The sequence below is a fragment of the Somniosus microcephalus genome, chromosome 3 (genome assembly GCF_052327205.1).
Source record: "Somniosus microcephalus isolate GS21.2 chromosome 3, FLI_Smic_1.0, whole genome shotgun sequence".
NCBI classification, from domain to species: domain Eukaryota; kingdom Metazoa; phylum Chordata; class Chondrichthyes; order Squaliformes; family Somniosidae; genus Somniosus; species Somniosus microcephalus.
The window spans coordinates 342,868,748-342,890,582 of NC_140989.1; the positions used below are offsets into that span (position 1 = coordinate 342,868,748).

General features: G+C 46.8%; 1 protein-coding gene across 1 annotated transcript in view; it reads left to right on the forward strand.

The window, feature by feature from the left end:
• The window catches only part of LOC147122292 (dihydropyrimidine dehydrogenase [NADP(+)]-like), a 1,139,740-nt gene that overhangs the window by 675,001 nt on the left and 442,904 nt on the right, over window positions 1-21,835 (forward strand). The window contains exon 13 of the mRNA XM_085983269.1: window positions 13,248-13,463. Within this exon, the coding sequence (XP_085839395.1) occupies window positions 13,248-13,463 (216 nt within the window). The remainder of the gene's footprint in view (window positions 1-13,247; window positions 13,464-21,835) is intronic.

The window sequence follows — 21,835 nt, forward strand, 5'->3', positions numbered from 1 at the left end:
GTGAACCTGTGGAATTCTCTACCACAGAAGGCAGCTGAGGCCAACTTATATATATTCAAGAAGGAGTTAGATATGTTTCTTAAGGCTAAAGGGATCAAGGGATATGGGGAGAAAGCAGGGACAGGATACTGAATTTGGATGATCAGCCATGATCTCATTAAATGGCGGAACAGGCTTGAGGGGCCGAATGGCCTACTCCTGCTCCTATCTTCTGTGTTTCTATGTTAAACATTCACTCCCTCCACCACCGGCGTACCGTGGCTGCAGTGTGTACCATCTACAAGATGCACTGCAGCAACTCGCCAAGGCTTCTTCGGCAGCACCTCCCAAACCCGCGAATACCTCCACCTAGAAGGACACGGGCAGCAGACGCATAGGAACATCACCACCTCCAAGTTCCCCTCCAAGTCACACACCATACTAACTTCGAAGTATATTGCTGATCCCTCATCATCGCTGGGTCAAATTCCTGGAACTCCCTCCATAACAGCACTGTGGGAGTACCTTCAGCACACGGACTGCAGTGGTTCAAGAAGGTGGCTCACCACCACCTTCTCGAGGGTAATTAGGGATAGGCAATGAATGCTGGCCTTGCCAGCGACGCCCACATCCCATAAATGAATTTTAAATAACATGTAATTCAGTCCTTATTTTAAAATCATTCATTTAGTCCTCATTTTTATATAATACTTTGGTTTTATATTATTAATATAGTTTAATAGTAAATAAATCAAATTAATGTGTGCAAATATTGGCTATCTGCCTTTCTGTCTATGTTTTTATCCCTGTCTTTCTCTTTCCCTCTGCCTCGTAGATGTTTCAAATAAGATTCTGTCTCACAGGTGACCTTAATTTGTTGGCCTTGAAAATTGTAGTTACACGAATAAAGAAAGTCGCTCTATCTCTCTTTCCTCTCATGTCTCTACTCTCTCTCTCTCGCTCTCTTTCTCCTCTCTACTTCCTGCCCCCCGCCCCCCCTTAGCTTAATATGCTTTTTAACGTCTACTAATTGAATTCCTGGGGTATTGTGCATTTGGAGCTCAGATGAAGTGCAGTAAGCAGGTCAAGGAAGGTTAGAGGTCTGAAAATAATTGTACCAGGGCTGAGGTAAAACTGTGAAGATAGGGAGCTAGAATAGAACAGATGGAAAAGGTACAGCAAGGTAGGGCAGGAAGGGGATGTTAAAGCGGGATAGAGGCTGGCGGGGTGCGAAACAGGGAACGTTATAGCAGGCTCAGAGGTGGATGGAGGGATTGTGTAGAGTATAGTGAGTTAGCATTCTACAGGAAGGAGAGGCAAGAAAATCAAAGGTCACCAGAGGATATCAGAGCGGCTTTGGGAGACTAAAACAAGTGGCAGCTGTGATGAAATATTCCATTCATCACTGCCTGTGACTGTGGTCGGTTTCAGTTTCATTTCCCTTCCCCCAGTTCCGTTTCCTCACCATTGTATTGTATATTGGAATGTGTTGTGTGTAGGGCTCCGCCCATACCTGGCCCCTATGTAAGCAAGCTCAGTCTGGCCTCATATCCAGTACTGCAGCCCTCCGGATGGAAGATACCTCTCTCCACTACGTGTTACCTTCTAAGTTAATAAAAGCCTTGTTTTGTTTCGCTAACATCGAGTCTCGGAATTATTGAGGCACATCAATTTTATTAACTTATTTTTCAACACAATGGATCAACTCCTGAAACCCGAACGTTTGGATTTGGATCAGCATGCTCCGGACGCATCAGCACGCTTCGGACACTGGTTTATGTGTATGGAATTCTTCCTGGACAATTCCGCAGCCGTCAAAGACGCTACGGACGCTGCGAGTATGAAACTCGGAATTCTGCGGAATTGGGTAAGCCACCGGGTTTACCCCCTCATCCAAGACGCCGACACGTACCTGGCCACCTGCGACATCTTAAAGGCGCATTACCAGCAGCCTACGAATGAGGTGTATGCTAGGCATCTGCTCGCTACTCGCGCACAGCGACCTGGGGAATCGGTGGAGGAGTTCCTAGGCACCCTGAAAATGCTTGGCAAAGACTGCAAGTGCCGAGATGTAAAAGCCACAGTGTACACCGACGAGCTTGTTCACGATGCCTTTATCACAGGCCTCAGCTCCACTTCCATCCGGCAAAGACTGCTGGAAAAAACGGGATTGGACCTGAAACAGGCTGCGGACACCGCGCGATCCCTGGATGTGGCCCAGAGAAACTCGGACGCCTACTCTTCAGCCCACGCCGCCACGTGTGCACCAAGGGCGCCGCCATCTTGGAAGGCATCTTCCCCGCCCGGCAGCCCGACACCGTCGGGGGCCCCGCTCTCCCCCCAGAAGCCCTACGACAGCCGCGACGCGTCGGGGACCCAACTGCTACTTCTGCGGGCAGCCAAAGCACACCAGAAACCTCTGCCCGGCGAAAGGCACCACCTGCTTTAAGTGCGGTAAGAAGGGGCACTTCGGGAAGGTGTGCAGAGGGAACCCCGCTGGAAAACTAACCGCCGGAAAACCCGCCACCGCCGCGTGCGCGCCGTGGGAGCGGCCATCTTGGACGCCATCTTGCCCGACCTCGTGGGGCCCGCCATCTTATGAGCATACAGCGTGGACGCCATCTTGTCTCGATCAGGGCCCTACAGTGGCATCGGTCACAGTGGACCAGACCAGGCCGCACCCGCTATCCAAATCAATGGTGGACATCGAGGTAAACGGGTGCAGGGTTAAATGTTTAATTGACAGTGGAAGCACGGAGAGTTTTATCCACCCTGAACTGGCACAACAACTCTCCCTAAAGGTGGTCCCTACTCAGGGTACCATCTCTATGGCTGATAAAACCCAGACATCGACCATTCTGGGTTACTGCACGGTACAATTGTCCGTTAACGGAACTGTATATGATAATTTTAAAGTATTAATCATGAAGAATCTATGTGCGAGCGTGATCTTGGGCCTGGATTTCCAGTGCAACCACCAAAGCATCACGCTCAAGTACGGTGGGTCCCAGCCGCCCCTCACAGTGTGCGGTCTGGCTACCCTGAAGGTAAAGCCGCCTTCGCAATTCGCGAACCTTACCCCTAACTGCCAGCCAATAGCGACCAAAAGCAGGAGGTACAGCTGGGAGGACAGGCGGTTTATCGCGACCGAGGTAGACAGGCTCCTGAAAGAGCGCATTATTGAACGCAGCAACAGCCCGTGGCGCGCCCAAGTGGTAGTGGTAAGGGGTAGCGAGAAGAAACGGATGGTGATCGACTATAGCCAAACGATCAACAGGTACACCCAACTAGACGCCTACCCGCTACCCCGCATATCAGAAATGGTGAACCAAATCGCCCAATACCGGGTGTTCTCCACCATCGACCTTAAGTCAGCGTACCACCAGCTCCCTATCAGACCAGAGGACCGCCCGTACACCGCCTTCGAGGCGAACGGACGCCTCTACCAATTCCTCAGAGTCCCCTTTGGGGTGACGAATGGGGTCTCGGTCTTCCAGAGGGAGATGGACCGCATGGTCGATGACCACCACTTGCAGGCAACCTTCCCCTACCTCGACAACGTCACCATCTGCGGTCACAACCAGCAGGATCACGACTCGAACCTGGAGAGGTTCCTGGAAACCGCACAAAAACTCAACCTCACCTACAACGAGGACAAGTGCGTTTTCAACACCACGCGCCTCTGCATACTAGGCAGCGTGGTGGAGAATGGGGAAATCGGACCAGACCCTGACCAATTGCGCCCCCTACGGGAGCTGCCCCTGCCCAACACTCCCAAAGCCCTGAAAAGGTGCCTGGGGTTATTTTCTTATTATTCCCAATGGGTCCCCAACTACTCCGACAAAGCCCGCCCCCTCTTGAAAGCATCCTCTTTCCCGCTCTCTGCTGAGGCCCACGCCGCCTTCAAAAGCATTAAGCAGGATATTGAGCGGGCCACGCTACAGGCAGTGGACGAGAACACTCCATTTCAAGTGGAAAGTGATGCGTCTGACTTCGCCTTGGCGGCCACCCTCAACCAGGCGGGGCGGCCCGTAGCTTTCTTCTCGAGGACCCTCCAAGGGCCCGAGATCAGACACTCCTCCGTGGAAAAGGAGGCCCAAGCCATCGTGGAGGCAGTGCGCCACTGGCGCCACTACCTAGCCGGCAAACGCTTCACCCTACTTACCGACCAGCGGTCGGTAGCGTTTATGTTCAATAATAAACAGAGGGGGAAGATTAAAAATGATAAGATTCTTAGGTGGCGGATCGAGCTCTCCACCTTCGAGTATGACATCATTTACCGGCCAGGGGCCCGTAATGAATCCCCTGACGCCCTCTCACGAGGGACGTGTGCCAACGCCACCGGGGATCGGCTACAGACCCTCCACAACGACCTCTGCCACCCAGGGGTCACCCGGCTGTTCCACTTCATAAAGTCCCGTAACTTACCCTACTCGATTGAGGAAGTTCGGTCTCTGACCAGGAACTGCCGCACTTGCGCTGAGTGCAAGCCTCGGTTCTACCGCCCAGATAGAGCCCACTTAATCAAAGCTACACGGCCCTTTGAGCGGCTCAGCTTAGATTTCAAGGGCCCCCTCCCGTCCGTCGACCGCAATGTTTACTTCCTGAACATTGTGGACGAATACTCCCGTTTCCCATTCGCCTTCCCCTGCCCAGACATGACCAGCGCCACGGTCATTAAATGCCTCAACAGCCTGTTCTGCCTGTTCGGTATGCCGAGCTACATCCATACGGATAGGGGGGCGTCCTTCATGAGTGAAGAGCTACGCCAGTACATGCTGTCCAGGGGGATCGCCACGAGCCGTACCACCAGCTACAACCCCCGGGGTAACGGCCAAGTGGAGCGAGAGAACGGCACAGTATGGAAAGCAGTCACTCTAGCTCTAAGGACCAAGGGCCTCCCTATCTCCCGCTGGCAGGAAGTCCTCTCGGATGTGCTCCATTCGATACGGTGGCTATTGTGTACTGCCACTAATGCCACGCCTCATGAACGAATGTTTGTCTTTCCCCGGAAATCCACCTCAGGCGTATCCATGCCGTCATGGCTCTCCACCCCAGGTCTGGTATTCGTGCGAAGGCATGTGAGGGGCCACAAGACGGACCCTCTCGTGGAGCCAGTGTACCTGCTCCACGCCAACCCCCAATACGCATATGTCCGGCACGCCGACGGAAGGGAGGACACCGTGTCCATAAAAGACGTCGCCCCAGCCGGTAACGACAACAACCACGGCGATAGCAGCGACAACGATTGCAGCAACTCTTACCCACCCACTACTCTTTCATCACCCCCGGAAGAACATCGACCAACGGCACCCCCACCAACTATCCCTTCAACAACCCTGGCAGCACCCCCGGCAGAGACCCAGGAGGCTACCGGGGACACCCAGCCGACACCCGCGGCACCGCAACAGCCACGTCGGTCGCAGAGGACTATCAAACCCCCGAACAGACTAAATCTATAGAAGGGGTGAATGTGATGAAATATTCCATTCCTCACTGCCTGTGACTGTGGTCGGTTTCAGTTTCATTTCCCTTCCCCCAGTTCCGTTTCCTCACCATTGTATTGTATATTGGAATGTGTTGTGTGTAGGGCTCCGCCCACACCTGGCCCCTATGTAAGCAAGCTCAGTCTGGCCTCATATCCAGTACTGCAGACCTCCGGATGGAAGATACCTCTCTCCACTACGTGTTACCTTCTAAGTTAATAAAAGCCTTGTTTTGTTTTGCTAACATCGAGTCTCGGAATTATTGAGGCACATCAGCAGCACTGTTGGAACCAATGAGATGGGAGAGCGGATGTGGAAAGATCGAGTAGATGGGGTGGGGAAGATTGAGAGAAGAAAAGAGAATAAGTGGTCGGGGGAGAGGACAGAAGAAGCAGGATGGGGACAGGAGATGGAGAGACCAGGAAAAGGACAATAGAGAGGGAGTAAGAAAAAATGGGGTTGCCGAAAATAAAAATGGAAGTTAGAAAAGTGACTTAAATGAAGATGGACGATTCATGAATTCAAAGCAACCTTACACAAAATAGGGAGAGACAGCACCAAATAAATAAATTCAGGAAAGTTGATTATGCTGGGAATAAATGAATAAAATAAATTGGGAAGAAAGTTTAAAAAAATAACGAAATAAAGTTGTGGGGTTAATAAATTGAAAGGGTCTTTATACATTAGCGATATTAATTAAATAAACATCCGTGCTTCAGTCAACACAATTAATTAAAGATAGGAGATTCTCTGGGGGAAATTAATTAAAGATTGGTCCTTCTCTGGGGAAATTAATTAATTAATTAAAGATAGACGATTCTCTGGGGAAAAGCAATTAAAGATCAGGGATTCACTAGGGGAAGTTAAATACAAGGCCGTCGAGAGGCTGATTGGCGGGCATGGGGAGAGGCAGCACTGGTCGAGGATGACGGATCACAAGTAATGCAAGACCAACAAGGCATGGCGGGGGGGGCGCATGGGGGTGGGGGGAGGTGGTCATCGAGCAATGAACAGGGGCAGCTAATCATCCAGCAGCGGCAGGCAGAATGGCTCAACCACAGGAGTAGCCATTTGGCAATGCTGGGGAACAGCAGCAACACCAACACCGGCATTAAATAGGTGAGTGTGACAAGTGGAGCAGGCAGAGGGAGCTGAACCCATGCAATTCAGCAAAAAACAGGAGCCAGGGGTACACAAAAACACTGATTTCTGTGGTCCCTGAGGTGAGTAAAATGGACTTGCCTTTGCTTTTACGAAGGTGTCCACCATTTTATAGGCATGCACTGTGGTGAATGTTAAGTACTGCAGTTAGAATTGACATAAAGGTCTTGGATCAGTTGATTGATGGTCACATAACATTAGATGGCATAAGATATGGTCACAGCATCATCTTTAGGTGCAATACCATTAAAACGTTGTGCCACTTTTAATATATAATCGATTAGAGTGACCATATTTTCTAAACCAAATCCGGGGACTCACAGGGTGGGAGCAGAGCAAAGTAGCCAGAATGGAAAGTGTAGGTTGCACAGCGTAGCGAGGCAACATTTTTTACAGTTGCACATATACACTACAAATGCAAAAAGATTTGTGCATATAATTGCCGCGAATGTGATGTCACACTATTGAAGCGCATTCAGACACCATTTATAGAGAATACAATAACACTGTTCTGTCCATTGATCTGAAACCGTGATCATGTTTAACGGTATGATATACATCTATTCCAATGACTATGGCTCTAGTCTATTCGGTTACGAGTTTCATGAACCGGGATTCTTCCGAGGACATTATTTGCCCGGGGACACAGTCCCTGGAAAACAGGGACGTCTGGTCAGCCTATAATAGATAGAGCACCAAACAAAAGCTACAACAGGTGTGTAGTCAGAACACCTATTATATTTTCTCCATGCACACATAAAGCCTCTTTTTTTTTAAAGAAGATTTTACCTCAATAAAGGTTTTAAATTGGGTCCTCTTGTTTTGCAAAATTATTTGAAGAACGGCTAATGGATAAAAAGTGAAAAAGGTATTTAAAAAATCATGAGTACACCCGAACATTACTGATACATCCCAGAAAATTAGCACGTGTTCAGATTGTACAACCCAAATTCAACTCGTCAAGTTACAGCGTTAGGCAATAATGTCGGCCCGGAATTTGCGATCAGCAGCAAAGCAAAGGTGTTTGCTGCTGGCCCTGAAGTATGCTCTGCACAAGGATATCGCAATCCCTGTGTTGAGAAGTTCGTGTTTTCCGACCTTCATTTCAATTCAGCGGACTGTAGTGGGGATTCCCTTGTGCGAGTTGCTGTGACGTCAACAGGCTGTCTAAGCAGCCAATCAAAAGGCAGAATCCTCACAGACAGCAAACAAGAAAGTGAGTGAGCTCTTAAAATTCTAACCTTTTAGAATAGTTAAAGAGAGCAAAACACAGATTGGGGCTCTCAAATGGGGAACGGGCAAACCTGAAATAAAGATGGACAAACTTGAAAAAATTAAAAAATAATCTTTTTGAAATGATTCCTAAAAACTTTAATTTTTTTTTTAAATGGACAAATTTCACACTGCACAAAATTAAAATTAGTTTTCTAGGCCCTTAAAATTTGTTGAACAGTCAATACGCTGTAAAGCCCCAGTTAAGTGTCGGCCGTGGCTCAGTGGGTAGCACTCTCACCTCTGAGTCAGAAGGTTGTAGGTTCAAGTCTGGCTCCAGAGACTTGAGCACAGAAATCTAGGCTGACAGCAGTTCTGAGGGAGTGCTGCACTGTCAAAGGTGCCGTCTTTCACATGAGATGATAAACCGAGGCCCCGTCTGATCTCTCAGGTGGACGTAAAAGCTCCCATGGCACTATTTTGAAGAAGAGCCGGGGAGTGCTGGCCAATATTTATCCCTCAATCAACATAACAAAAATGGATTAGCTGGTCATTATCACATTGCTGTTTGTGGGAGCTTGCTGTGTGCAATTGGCTACCGCGTTTCCCACATTGCAACAGTGACTACACTTCAAAAAGTACCTCACTGGCTGTAAAGCACTTTGGGAGGTCCTGAGGTTGTGAAAAGCGCTATAGAAATGCAAGTCTTTCTTTACACATAATCCCTTTGGGTCTAACTTTTAGTGGGGAATTTAACAGCGGACTTACTGCGGAAGAGCTGAAGTTTTTGTCAGTTTCAATGATTAATGAGATTTCACTAATTGCCGGCTCTGTGGGGGGTGCACAGCGCAGCCAGTTTCGGAGCTCTCGTTGCCAGACTGCAATTTCGGGATTGGCACATGCGCCAGATCCCGAAGGTGCAGTCAGTTTCAAAGGCGGAATGACGGTGAACGTTGCCAGTTTGCCGCCATCCCGACCGCAAATTCCGGCCCATCCAGTCTAATTCCAGACTTCTGGTAGAGTCTAAACTAATCGAGTAAACACTTTAATGAAGCTATTAAAATACGAAAGATAATTCAGTGAAATAAATTAATCATGTTATTGCGAAATATGTAATTTTTTAATTGTTTATTTTGATTGAACATTTATTTTGGACATTAGAAATTTCAGATATTGAGGCGGGAAAAGGGCACTGAAAAAATTCTTCGGAAATCATTTTAGTGATTTATAGGAACCTGATAGCCTGATTGTACAATCTCGGTAATAAACTCGTAACTCTAAAAAAAGCAGCTAATGTGAGTCAATCTTTAACACTGAAAATATCTATCACAGTTCTCCCTACAGGAAAAACGGAGTGTACTTATAAGTTTTCAAAGGAAATCATATATGTACTAGATTATTCAAAGTAAAGTAAGAGTTATGCTGGTATAATCCTTTACTATTCTGGGGATACCAAAATTTAATATGGTATATTCATCAATTTAGTATTCCCTGTAATATACTGAAGGAGAAGTTGGCGGGGGGGGGGGCTTCCCGTTAACGTTTTGCACAGGCAACAATGGGGGTGATTTTGCCAATAGGGGCGCGTTGGAGGCGGGACTGCTGCTTGTCAAGTTTTAGTCCCGCCTCCATCGACTTGTGGCTAACCCACACTATTTTCCCTTAATTGACCTGGTTAAGCCCGCCCAGCGGGCTTAGCAGGCCAATTAAGGGGAAGCTGATTACAGAGAACGTCAGCGTATGACGTTTCATCTGTCAAAAAATGTTGACAGATGAATTGTCATCGTTTGACAGCTCTGTGAAGCTGTCAAACACTGACATTCTCTGTTGTTTGATGAGTCCTTGGGCCAGAAATTCGCGGCCAGAAGCGTGAGTACGGTCGGGGTACTCACGCATTTGGCCGTTGAAAATGCCGGCGTTCAGCAGGAACAGCGCATGCGGGGAACGCCGGCATTTCCAGACCCGAGGTCTATTCACAGCGCGTGCGACTGCACAGGCAGCGCTTGCGCAGTGAACTTTGTGGATTTCAATGATGGATTCAGTGAGGGTAAGTCCTTAGAAGTTACACTTGAAAAAAGCAAGTGTAAAGTTGTTCATTGGCTGCGGAGGAAGATATATTTTATCGTGGAGCTTCTGAAATGCCATATTTTTGTTTGGGAAAGGGAGGGAAGTTATTTTAAGAAATTTTAAGTAAGTTTTAAAGTTAAAATTTTTTTTTTTTAAAGGGTTTTCAGAACGGTAGGTAGAAGGAGCAATTGTGGCTGTGTGAATGGAATGTGAGAATGAGTTATGTATGTATGTCCACATATATTCCTTTACGTATATGTATGTATGTTTTATATTCCTTTACTAATGTGTATGAATGTATGTTTTTAATTATGATTTTCCAATAAGTTACTTTCTCTGAAAGTCATAATTAAATAATACATTCATACACATAAGTAAAGGAATATATACATAACACGCAGAGGAATATATACAGACATACATACTTTCAGAAGCTCCACGATAATAAATATCTTCCTCCGCAGCCTCTGGAGCAACTGTACCCATGCTTTTTTCATGTGTAAGTTGTAATGACTTGACCTCACTGAAAGCATTAATGAAAGCGGCGAATTATACTGCGCACGCGCTGCCTGTGCAGTCGCACGCGTTCTGCCTCTGAACCCCTTCGTTCAGAGGACAGGAAATGCCGGTTTTCCCCACATGCACTGTGCATGCTGAAAACTGGCATTTCATCCGGCCAGATGCGTAAGTACCCCGACCGTACTCGCGCATTTGGAAGGGAATTACTGGGCCAACATTTTACATGTCAATAAAATGAAAAATTTAACAATTGCACGACTTGCCCCCTCGCATCTGCGACTGAGGGTCCAAGGAGGTGCATTGCGCAAGAGGTCATCATCGTACGTATCCTCTCACTGTTCCCTTTGGGGAACTGTATGAAGTGGTGGAAGGATTTATGGCCGTGATTAACGCTCATTCCGTGACCATAACCATCTTTGAACCAGCCATTAGGGTGGTTAGTCCTATGGCGGGAGGGTTTTACGGGCTCCCACAACCCATCTGAGGGGGGGGGGGGCCACCAACACCCACGGACGCAAGTATCCCGCTGGATGTCCACCCAGAATTTAAAGTTGGAGCTCCGACTCCACTTGCCGGGACTGTCTGGAGTGGGGTTCAAAACCCTACTCCTTCTGGCCCAGCGGCGGGGATGCTTACTGCTACGCAAAAGGCCCACTCCGCACAAAAGGTGACACCCATACGTTTCCTGCGCCTTTTCCCTCCCCGTGACTGGAGCCCTATGCTGCCATTTCACGTTGCTAATCGGATTGGGCCTTTGTCATAGCGGTAGGATCCCCGCCGCTGGGCCAGATCAGGGTAGGGTTTCGAACCCCGCTCCAGACAGTCCCGGCAAGTGGAGTCGGAGCTCTGGCTCTAAATTCTGGGTTGACATCCAGTGGGATATTTGCGTCCGTGGGTGTGGGTGGCCCCCCCTCCTTGTATAGCTTGTGGAAGCCCGTAAAACCCTCCCGCCATAGGACTAACCGCCCTAATGGCTGGTTCAAAGATGGTTACGGTCACGGAATGAGCGTTAATCATGGCCATAAATCCTTCCACCACTTCATACAGTTCCCCAAAGGGAACAGTGTGAAGACACGTATGACGACGACATTGCTAAATAAATAAATGGAATTTAAAAAATTCTTTTAGGGCTTTTAAAAGTCTTTAAATTGCTTTAATTCTGTTTAAAACTACTTCAGATTACTCAAAATAATGTAAACATTTTAAAAAGTTTATAAAAGTTACCAAAATCTTCAAAAAACTTCCAAAAACCTATTTAAACTGCTGCTTTGCATGTAAAAATGCTTAGCAGCTTGACAGAAACATTGGGGGCGTGTCCAGTGAAACTGAGACCTCAAGGGGCGTGTCTCACTTGCACTGCACGCTCCTGGCTTCGCGCTGGCTACACTCCTGGGCGGCATGACGTCATACGCTGCCCGGGATTCTTCTTTTTCAAACACCAAGTCCAGGCGTCCCTGGAGCTGATCGGCAGTAGCGCGGGGTAAGTGCATATACGGGGCTTGCACGCGCGGCAAGCCCCGTTCACCAATTTCTGGCCCCTTGTATTCAAGACTCACTAAACCTATCTGCTGAGCAGAAATCAGATGGTTGTTGCATCGGAGAATGCAGCAGCCATCTGTCATCTCTGCCGGTGAGATGCGGGAGTCTCCGGTTCCCCAACTATTGAATCCTGCAGGAAGAAACAAAGGTAAGTAAACATTTTCTATCACTTTTCACTCACCTCACATACTTACCTCTCCACACTTCCACCCATCACTTACCTCCACAGTACACTTTTGGACCCCTCCAACCCCCGCAGACACACTGCTTGCCTCGGTGACACTGGCGAGGTTTCCCGATGTCGGGAAGCCCGCGCCTCTGCTGGAAAAATAGGGATAATCCTCTTAACTGCCTGTTAACTACCTGTTAACAGACAGTTAAGTGGCTGTAATCCCCTTCCCGCCTCCAGGAGATGGGACCCGGCACGGGTCGGCTACCCGCCTCCTGGGAAGATGGCACGGAGGCGGGTTGGGGGCGGGATGGGTACCCGTCCCCAGATTCTGCCATTTTCCCAGCAGTCCCGTCTCCAAACCCGCCTCCCCAGGGCTGGCAAAATCGCCCCCATAGGTTGACATTTCTTTCAGATTCCTCCTTCATCATAACTATACAGGAATCTTAAGATATTTAGCATCTGATACACCGATCAACTGTCTGTCCTCAATTCCAGCTATATTAGAGAATGTTGTTCTCTTTGAGCGTTAATATAGAAAGATCTGCTTATTTTATTTTTAGGTGTTTATAATTAAAACAGAAATATGCGAAATCAGACAATTTTAAACAGTTGCCATGCATTAAGAATACTGTAACAATTATACAACGCTCTAATAAAGTAATGCTGCTGCTGTAATTATTTGAGTAGATCGCTAGTCAGGCAGCCAGAATTAGCTAGGTCTGTACACAAGATGATGGGTTAATGAATATTTAAATGTTAGCACAACATGATCCAGTTAGAACCTGCCTACAGAAGATGAATTGGGAATCGCCAAATGCAGTACTGTACCTGTAATGGTGTATTATAATTTATCTTTAGCCAGTTGAAAAATATCTTAATTTACATACATGTCAATTCTTTTTCAAGAGTAAAAGCACATTAATAGTTTAGTTTTGTCTACTGTGATCTATTTATCATGAGTATTTTGGGAGTCGGTACAGAATTGTACTGTAAACGAAGAAACATTTTGTCTCCAACTTTAAAATAATTTCAAGATCATATTTTGTTCATTTGTGTAACAAGTTGCTCTTTTTAACTTGAAATTTTTTGTCATTTCCTTTTTCAACTTACAGTCATTACATGGTTGCCTCATTTCTGAGAAGCCTGAACTACCTCTCTTCTACACACCTATTGATCAAGTGGACATCAGTGTAGAGATGGCTGGGTTGAAATTTCTAAATCCTTTTGGTTTGGCCAGTGCCCCTCCAACGACCAACACAGCAATGATTCGCAGAGCTTTTAAGGCAGGTTGGGCCTTTGCTCTGACAAAAACATTCTCCCTCGATAAGGTAGGTACACAAGACATAAAAGTAGAAGGTCAACCTGCAATTTACTTATGCAGGAGTAATGACGTATATAATTACTATAACATTCGAGGATACTTAATGACACCAGACAGTCATTACCATTTATGTTAGGTTTGGTATTTCCAAATGTATTTTGCTGTTTATATTCTGATCATGTGACTATGAGGAATATTATCAACTAAGCTGTTCAAAACACTGCATCGAAGTTATTTAGGAATTTAAATAAGAAGTCATATTTTATAAAAATTAATCTAGATTAATACTCGTTAGGCTTCAGCTGGAGTATTGTGTTCAATTCAGGGCACCACATTTAAGGAAGGACGTCAAGGCCTTAGAGTGGGTGCAGAAGAGATTTATTAGAATAGTACCAGGGATGAAGGGCTTCAGTTATGCAGAGAGACTGGAGAAGCTTGGGTTGTTCCCCTTAGAGCAGAGAAGGTTAAGAGGAGATTTGATAGAGGTGTTCAAAATCATGAATGGTTTCAATAGAGTAAATAATGAGAAACTGTTTCCAGTGGCAGAAGGGTCAGTAAGCAGAGGACACAGATTGAAGGTGATTGACAAAAGAACCAGAGGCGACATGAGGAAACATTTTTTTACACAGCGAATTGTTGCGATTTGGAATGCGCTGCCTGAAAGGATGGTGGAAGCAGATTATAATAATAATAATAATAATAATCAACTTTATTGTCAGTGTTAGTGCACAAGTGCAGTACAACGAAATGTAGGCTTGCGGCTCCCGAGAGTGTACATTTAGATTAAGACATTTAAACATTCAACATTCATTTGGCTTGGAATACATTAACATAAACATAACCATAATAAAGTGCATTGGCAGATGTGCAGGCTTTAGAGTTTATTTGTGGAGTTCAGTAGGATGACAGCCCTGGGAAAGAAGCTGTTCCTAAATCTGGTCGTACGGGTGCGAATGCATCTGTAGCATCTCCCAGATGGCAGGAGGGTGAACAGACTGTGGCTGGGGTGGGTAGGGTCTTTGATGATGGTCCGTGACCTCCGTAAACAGCGTTTCTGGTATATGTGCTCTATGGTCGGTAGCCGGGTGCCGGCAATGCGTTGGGCAATTTTGACTACCCGCTGCAGGGCTTTCCAGTCATAGTAGCTACAGCTGCCATACCATACTGTGATACAGTTCATCAGGATGCTCTCTATTGTGCAGCGGTAAAAGTTAGAGAGGATCAGGGGTGACAGGTTACATCCCTTCAGCCTCCTTAGGAAATATAGGCGCTGCTGGGCCTTCTTCACCAGAGAGGAGGTATTGAGGGACCAGGAGAGGTCTTCCGTGATGTGGACTCCGAGGAACTTAAAGCTGTCCACCCTTTCCACCACAGCCCCATGGATGTGGATGGGGGTGTGACTTCCGCCTTTAGACTTCCTGAAGTCCACAATGATTTCTTTGGTTTTCTTGATGTTAAGGGCCAGGTTGTTATCAGCACACCACTTCACGAGATGCTGGACCTCCTCCCTGTAGGCTGACTCATCGTTGTTGGTGATTCAATAGTAACTTTCAAAAAGGAATTGGATAAATACTTGAAGGGAAACATTTACAGGCCTATGGGGTGTGGGACTAATTGGATAGCTCTGCCCAGGAGCAGGTACAGGCACGATGGTCCGAATGGTTTCTTTCTGTGCTGTACATTCTATGATTATGTTAGGATGCTGTTACGAAATTAAAATAGCAAAGCATAGTTAAAACAGGGGTAAGAACAGCAGAGATTGTTTTCAATTATCTTGATTGGGTTACAAATATCAATGACAGTTTGCCAACTGTATTGACATCGGTAATATTTTAAATTAATCTTTCTAGATATTTCATAATGATTAAGTGCAAGCTCTTATATTTAAATATTTTCTGATTAGAAGGGGGGATAATTTTTCTTCTGTGAGATTACACTTCAGTATTTTAATATCGCCGATCCTTCATCGTTGCTGGGTCAAAATCCTGGAATTCCCTACCTAACAGTACTGTGGGAGTACCTTCACCACCACCTTCTCAAGGGTAATTAAGGATGGGCAATAAATGCTGGCCTTGCCAGCAATGCCCACATCCCATAAACAAATTAAAATTAAAAATAGTGACAAATTTGGTTGTGGAAATATAGATAGGGGTAAGATAACTGTCCTTATGAGGCCTGTATAAACTGCATTTGAAATTAATTTAGAAAATCTTTTTTGGGCTATCTGTTGTACATATACTGTATTTTTGATTTGAATGCTTTGAAAATGTATCCTAGCAAAAGGCCAGCATCGTTGCGAGAATTTTCTTACACTGTCCATTCGTTAGGTGCCTGCAGTAGGAAAGTTTCTATTTCTTAGCACTAACATCACGTTGGTGAGCATAAACATTGGTCATGTGTATTTGCAACACCAAAGCTCTGATTGGTCCCTTTGGGTGATAAGACCTGATTGCTGATTGTTCCCCTTGGAGGACAAGACACACCCAGCAGTTCCTCTGGAATGTGTAATTAGATCCTCCCTGCCTATGTAATCAGTTACTTTGCAAAGTGTAATTCAAGCCATTCTGACTGCCTACTCCAGACAGAACAGAGCACACTTGGAACAGACAGGGCTCACCCTCACGGGTTAAGACTTTCTTCCACCCCCCAAACAAGTTCCTGCCCCCAACACCCAAGTTCCTGACCTCCCCCCAAGTTCTCGCCCTCCTCCCCCCCAAGTTTCTAACCTCCTCCGCCCCCCCAAGTTCCTGACCTCCGCCCCCAAATTTCCTGACCTCCGCCCTCCCCCAAGTTTCTAACCTCCTCCCCCCAAGTTCCTGACTTCCTCCCCTTCAAGTTTCTGACCTCCGCCTCCAAAGTTCCTGACCTCCGCCCCCGCAAGTTCCTGACCTCCGCTCCCCAACAAGTTCCTGACCTTCCACCCCCCAAGTTCCTGAACTTCGCCCCCCAAGTTCCTGACCTCCACTCCCCAACAAGTTCCTGACCTTCCCCCCGGCTCCCTTCATCGATGGGCCCGTGTGTGTAGCTCCAACCCGCAGCCCCATAATTATTGGAGCCATATTTTCTGTCCTTATTTTTATATAATACTTTGATTTTGTATTATATTTTAGAATTAAGTCACAAAACTTGCAGCACTTTGGGAAAGAGATGTAGAGTTGATTAGAGCACAGGAGTTTCTCTGCAGTACAGGCCGAGGTGCTAAGAGACACAAAACTGGGCAATATAATCTCGCCACTGATGGGAGGGTATAATGACAGTGTAACAAGTATGCCGAGATACTTTCTATTATAATTGTGAGAATTTATAATGGAAAAGTGACAAGAAGTGGGTGCAGAAGAAGACACTGGCTGAAATTTTTCAGCAGGACAGCGGGTGGGATCGGTGGTGGGTCGGGTGGGAAAGTGTTTTTTTTTACGGTAGGTCGAGACCCGCCTTTCCCAATGTTGGGTCTGTCAGCTCTAAGCAGACCAGACAGGCAGCGGCGGGCGACCCAATTAATCTCATTAGCATCCAGTTGACAGATGCTTAACAGGCTTTTTTAACTGACCTTTTCACTTTAACTTCATGGCCACAGGACCCACGCTGTTAGGGGACCACAGCTGTCAACCTGAGGTGGGAGTTCAGTGGCCATTGCTCCAGCTGATTGCTTGACAGCTTCAAATGTACATTAAAAGCTCCCACCCGACAGATCATCACTTTCCTCAGCCACAAGCTGTGTCTCAGTCCACTTCCAGCACAGATTCTGCAGGTTTTCCACTTTCCATTCTCTATCCAGTATCACCTCATTGGAAGAACTCTCTCACCACTGACAGAATGCTTCTGTCATCTCTACTTCACCTGCCATCTATTCCATCAACATGGGTGTCCTTTGTATTCTCTCACCTTGGTCCTCAGAATCCCACCATGATCAGCTCCAACACCAGCAGCACCACCAACACCAACCTTCTCCGCAATCATTGAAACTGCATAGGACAGAGGGCATCAGCATGGGTGCCCTTTATACTCTCTCACCTTGGTCCTCAGAATCCCACTACAATCAGCCCCACCACCAGCAGCACCAGGCACACCAGCAGCACCAACAACACCAACCTTCTCCACAATCAACTGATGCTGCACAGGACACAGGGCATCAGCACATAAGCATATGGAGGGAGTCATGGGAGAAACTGGGTGCAGCCCTGCACCTCTGCAGCCATTGTCAGCATTTGCAGCACCTCAATGCTGTCGAACACTGACAGCACAAATGTCAAAATAAAGTTAGCCATGGTCCCTCGAAGGAAACCGGCTGATGACGCGTTATCAAGTGACATCATCAGACATGCTTTCTTCAATTGGAACGGCAAACGTGCTGGGTAGGCTTAACAAGCCCTGTCAACGGAAACTCATTTCACAGAGCGGGATGGAGCCAGCAGCGGGGTCGGGACTCGCCACCGACATCACCTGCCACGGACCCGCCGAGGTAAGTAAAATCACAGCCCTAGTTTCGAAGAGAGTTCCTTAACAGGAAAGGCAATGTGTGAAGCTTTCTATGCTCATATTCTGTACAGGTTTTTTTTCACCCAGAAGGTAATTGGATTTTCTGGTTCAGCCTGCAGTGGACATTATTAAAATTTACTGTTCTGTTAATCCTGTTTTCCCCTTGACCTAATTTGCAGTGGAGCTTCTTGGCGAAGTCCTTTTCTAACAAAGAAAATAATGTGTTGGGATAGGCAATATATATTCAAACGAAAGATAAATAACTTAAAAATAGATATTCATCTGAAAATTACCATGTGTATTTTGTTGTGATATGTAAATCACTTTATAGAATCTTTGCTTTGCACCTGGCAAAAAAAGTTGTTTTCCTGTTCTGTTCAAATCAGAAGCAAAATCCAGTTTCCAATGGTAACATATTGAGACTGCAAAAGTCTTTAAAAAACGTTTTTCTATCATTTGGTTTGAAACTATTTTTAAGAAAAATAGAGGTAAGCAATTTCAAATTCATTTAAAGCAGAATGGGCCGGTAACGGTATTTCTCCTAGTTGAATATAGTTTCGAGAATAATTGTACCAAAATCCATTCATAGACAGAAAATCATGTGGAGCACACACTCAAATTCCCTACATGTGATCCCATCAGGTGAAGCTCTGTGCCAACTGTGTAATCTCATAGAATTACTGCTTATACATAAACGGAGTTGTTGATCTGTTTATTTTAAACACGTTAAGAACATTGTTGAAATAGCATACATAGGTATTTTACATGATAGCGGTACCAGCAGAATTTCACCCCCTCAAAGTTTTAAATAATTAAGGGTGAGGGGGAACATGTGTCAGAGGAAACGAGTTGGGTAGAGTCCACGATGGATCAGATTATACATGGTCTGTGGAATTAATGAATTAAATGAATAGGTTAAATGGCTTTCAATACTTTTTTAAAATTCTTAAGTTAGGCTACAACAGTGACTACACTTCAAAAAGGACTTCATTTGCTGTAAAGCGCTTTGAGACATCCGGTGGTCGTGAAAGGCGCTATATAAATGCAAGTCTGTCTGTCTTTCTATCAGGTAGTGAGAATTTTTTCCTAATCAGCTAGAATGTACAAGTCAAGATGCTGCAGAGAAGCTTACAAAATGCAAAAAAAGGATAGACAAGGACCATCTGGTCTATCAGGCCCACCCCATCCAAACATGGTGCAGCCCACGTGCATCATCAATCCAAACCTCAATCAGACAATCTCTTGGGAGGGGCAAAAAAAGCAGTGAAAAAAATCTGAGGCCAATATGGAAAAAACTGTGAAATTCCTGTCCGACACCCAAAGGCAATCAAGCAGGTACCAGGGAACTGTAGTAACTCATGAGTGTCACTAGAATCATAGAATCATAGAATAGTACAGCGGAGAAGGAGGCCATTCGGCCCATCGAGTCTGCCCCAGCTCTTTTGAAGAGCAATCCACTTAGTCCCACTCACCCACTCTTTCCGCATTTGCATACAATTTTTTTGCATTCAAGTATTTATCCAATTCCCTTTTGAAGGATACTGCTGAATCTTTCACTCTATCAGGCAGCGCATTCCAAATACTAACCACTCGTTGCATAAAACGTTTTTCCTCATGTTGCCTCTGGTTTTTTTGCCAATCACATTAAATCTGTGCCCTCTCAGTTATTGACCCTTCAGCCATTAGAAACAATTTCTCTTTATTTACTCTGTCTAAGCCATTCATGATTTAAAACACATCAATCAAATCTCCTCTTAGTCTTCTCTGCTCCAAGGAGAACAACCCCAGCTTCTCTAGTCTATCCACGTAACTGTAATCCCTCATCCCTCGGTCCATTCGAGTAAATCTCTTCTGTACCCTCTCCAAAGCCTTCACATACTTCCTAAAGTGTGGTGCCCAGAATTGGACACAATGACCGGGATTTTAATTTGGAGGCAGGTACGAACTGCAAAGCAGTTGGGAAACCCAGGAGAACGGCCCGAATTTAACTGCAGGGCCTGATTAGCATTTAAAATCTCTGTTTCCTGCCCGCAGGCAGCCGGACGGAGAGGCTGGCTGGCTGTCGGGCAGGTAGACTGGTGGCACCAGGCTGCAGAGAGGAGGGAGGGAAGGATCGGGGTGGGAGATCGTAGGCAGTAGGGGGATCGGGGGCCGGGGAGAGGAGGTCAGAAGGCCAGAGGGGGGACGTCGGAAAACTGGCAGGGGGATCGGAGTCCGGAGGGGAGGTCGGGGGGCTGTAGGGGGGGATCGGAGGCTGGAGGGGGGGGGGGAAGTCAGAAGACCGGAGGAGTGAGTTCGGGAACACCGGAGTGAGGAGGTCGAGTGCCATAGGGGTGGTCGGCGGCCGGGGGTCGAGAATCGAAGGCCGGAGTGGGATCGGAGGCCTCGTGGTGGGGGGGGGGGGCATGGGTCAGAAGCCTTGCGGGGAGGTCAGGGGGAGATTGGAAAGGTGGGGGGTGGGGGGGTTGGCGAGGCAGCAACGCTGGTTCCAGCAGGTAAGTGGAAAGGCACTTACATCCTGGATCCAGCAGTCCTTGTCTCTCTTTAGCTGGCTGGTTCCCCAAGGCCTGGGAAACCCGCCCGTCCACAGTTAAATTTAAAATGGTGGATCACTATGAGGCATTCAGCCTCATTGTAATAAAGTACCAACTCGCCTCCTGCGAGCGGCTTGGCTGCCCGCCCCCGTTAACACCAGAAGTGGGGGTGTTGAAGCAGTTTGGGGTCAGGATTCTGATTTTTAACTCTTAAACCTTCAACCCGAACCCAACCCACCCAGTTTTGGGGATTAAAATTCCCCCCAATACTCCAGCTGGGGCCGAACAAGTGTTTTATATAGCTTAGCGTAAATTCCTGGCTTTTGTACTCTATGGGCTGGATTTATGAATGGAGACGTGTTGAAGGCGGGGCTGCTGCTTGTCGGGTTTCAGTCCCGCCTCCATCAGCTTCTGGCCAACCAGTGGGAATTTTCCCTGATTGACCTAGTAAAGCCCGCCCGGTGGGCTCAGCAGACCAATTAGGGGGAAATCAATGACAGAGCACGTCAACGTATGACGTGTCATCTGTCAAGAATTTTTGAAAGAAGAAATGTCATCGTTTGACAGCTCTGTGAAGCTGTCAAACACTGACATTCTGTGTAGTTTGATGAGCCCTTGTGTTCAGGACTCATCAAACCTTTCTACTTTGCAGAAATCACCTAGCTGTTGTATCGGAGGATGTAACAGCCAGTCTGTGATCTCTACAATGGAGATGTCGGGGACTCCGGCTCCACAGCGGCTGAAGGCTGTAGGTAGAAACAAAGGTAAGTTAACATTTTCTAACACTTTACACTCACCTCACATACTTACCACTCCACACTTGCACCCGTCACTCACCTCTACATCGCACTTACAGACCCCTCCGACCCCTGCAGACCTCCTACTCACCTCCTATGCCCCAGCGGGGTTCCCCCAGGCCGGGAAGCCCGCACTTCAGGACGAAAAATGGGGATAATCCTATTTTCTGCCTGTTAACTACCTGTTAACAGGCAGTTAATAGGCTTTAATCCCTTCCCGCCTCCAAGGAGACGGGACCCGGCTGCTAAGAGGGCACGGAGGTGGGTTGGGGCGGGTTTGCCACCCGCCCCCAAATTCTGCCACTTTCCCGACAGTCCTGCCTCCATACCTGCCTCCTCGGGGCTGTGAAAATTCGAGCCCTATGCCTCTATTTATAAAGCTCAGGACCCCATATGCTTTATTAACTGCTTTGTTAACCTGTCCTGCCACCTTCAGAGATTTGTGCGCAAACACTGTCAGGTCTCTCTCTTCCTGCACCCCCTTTAAAATTGTACCATTTGGCTTGTATTGTCTCTCCTCGTTCTTCCTACCAAAATGTATCACCTCACACTTGCTGTGTTGAGTTTCATCT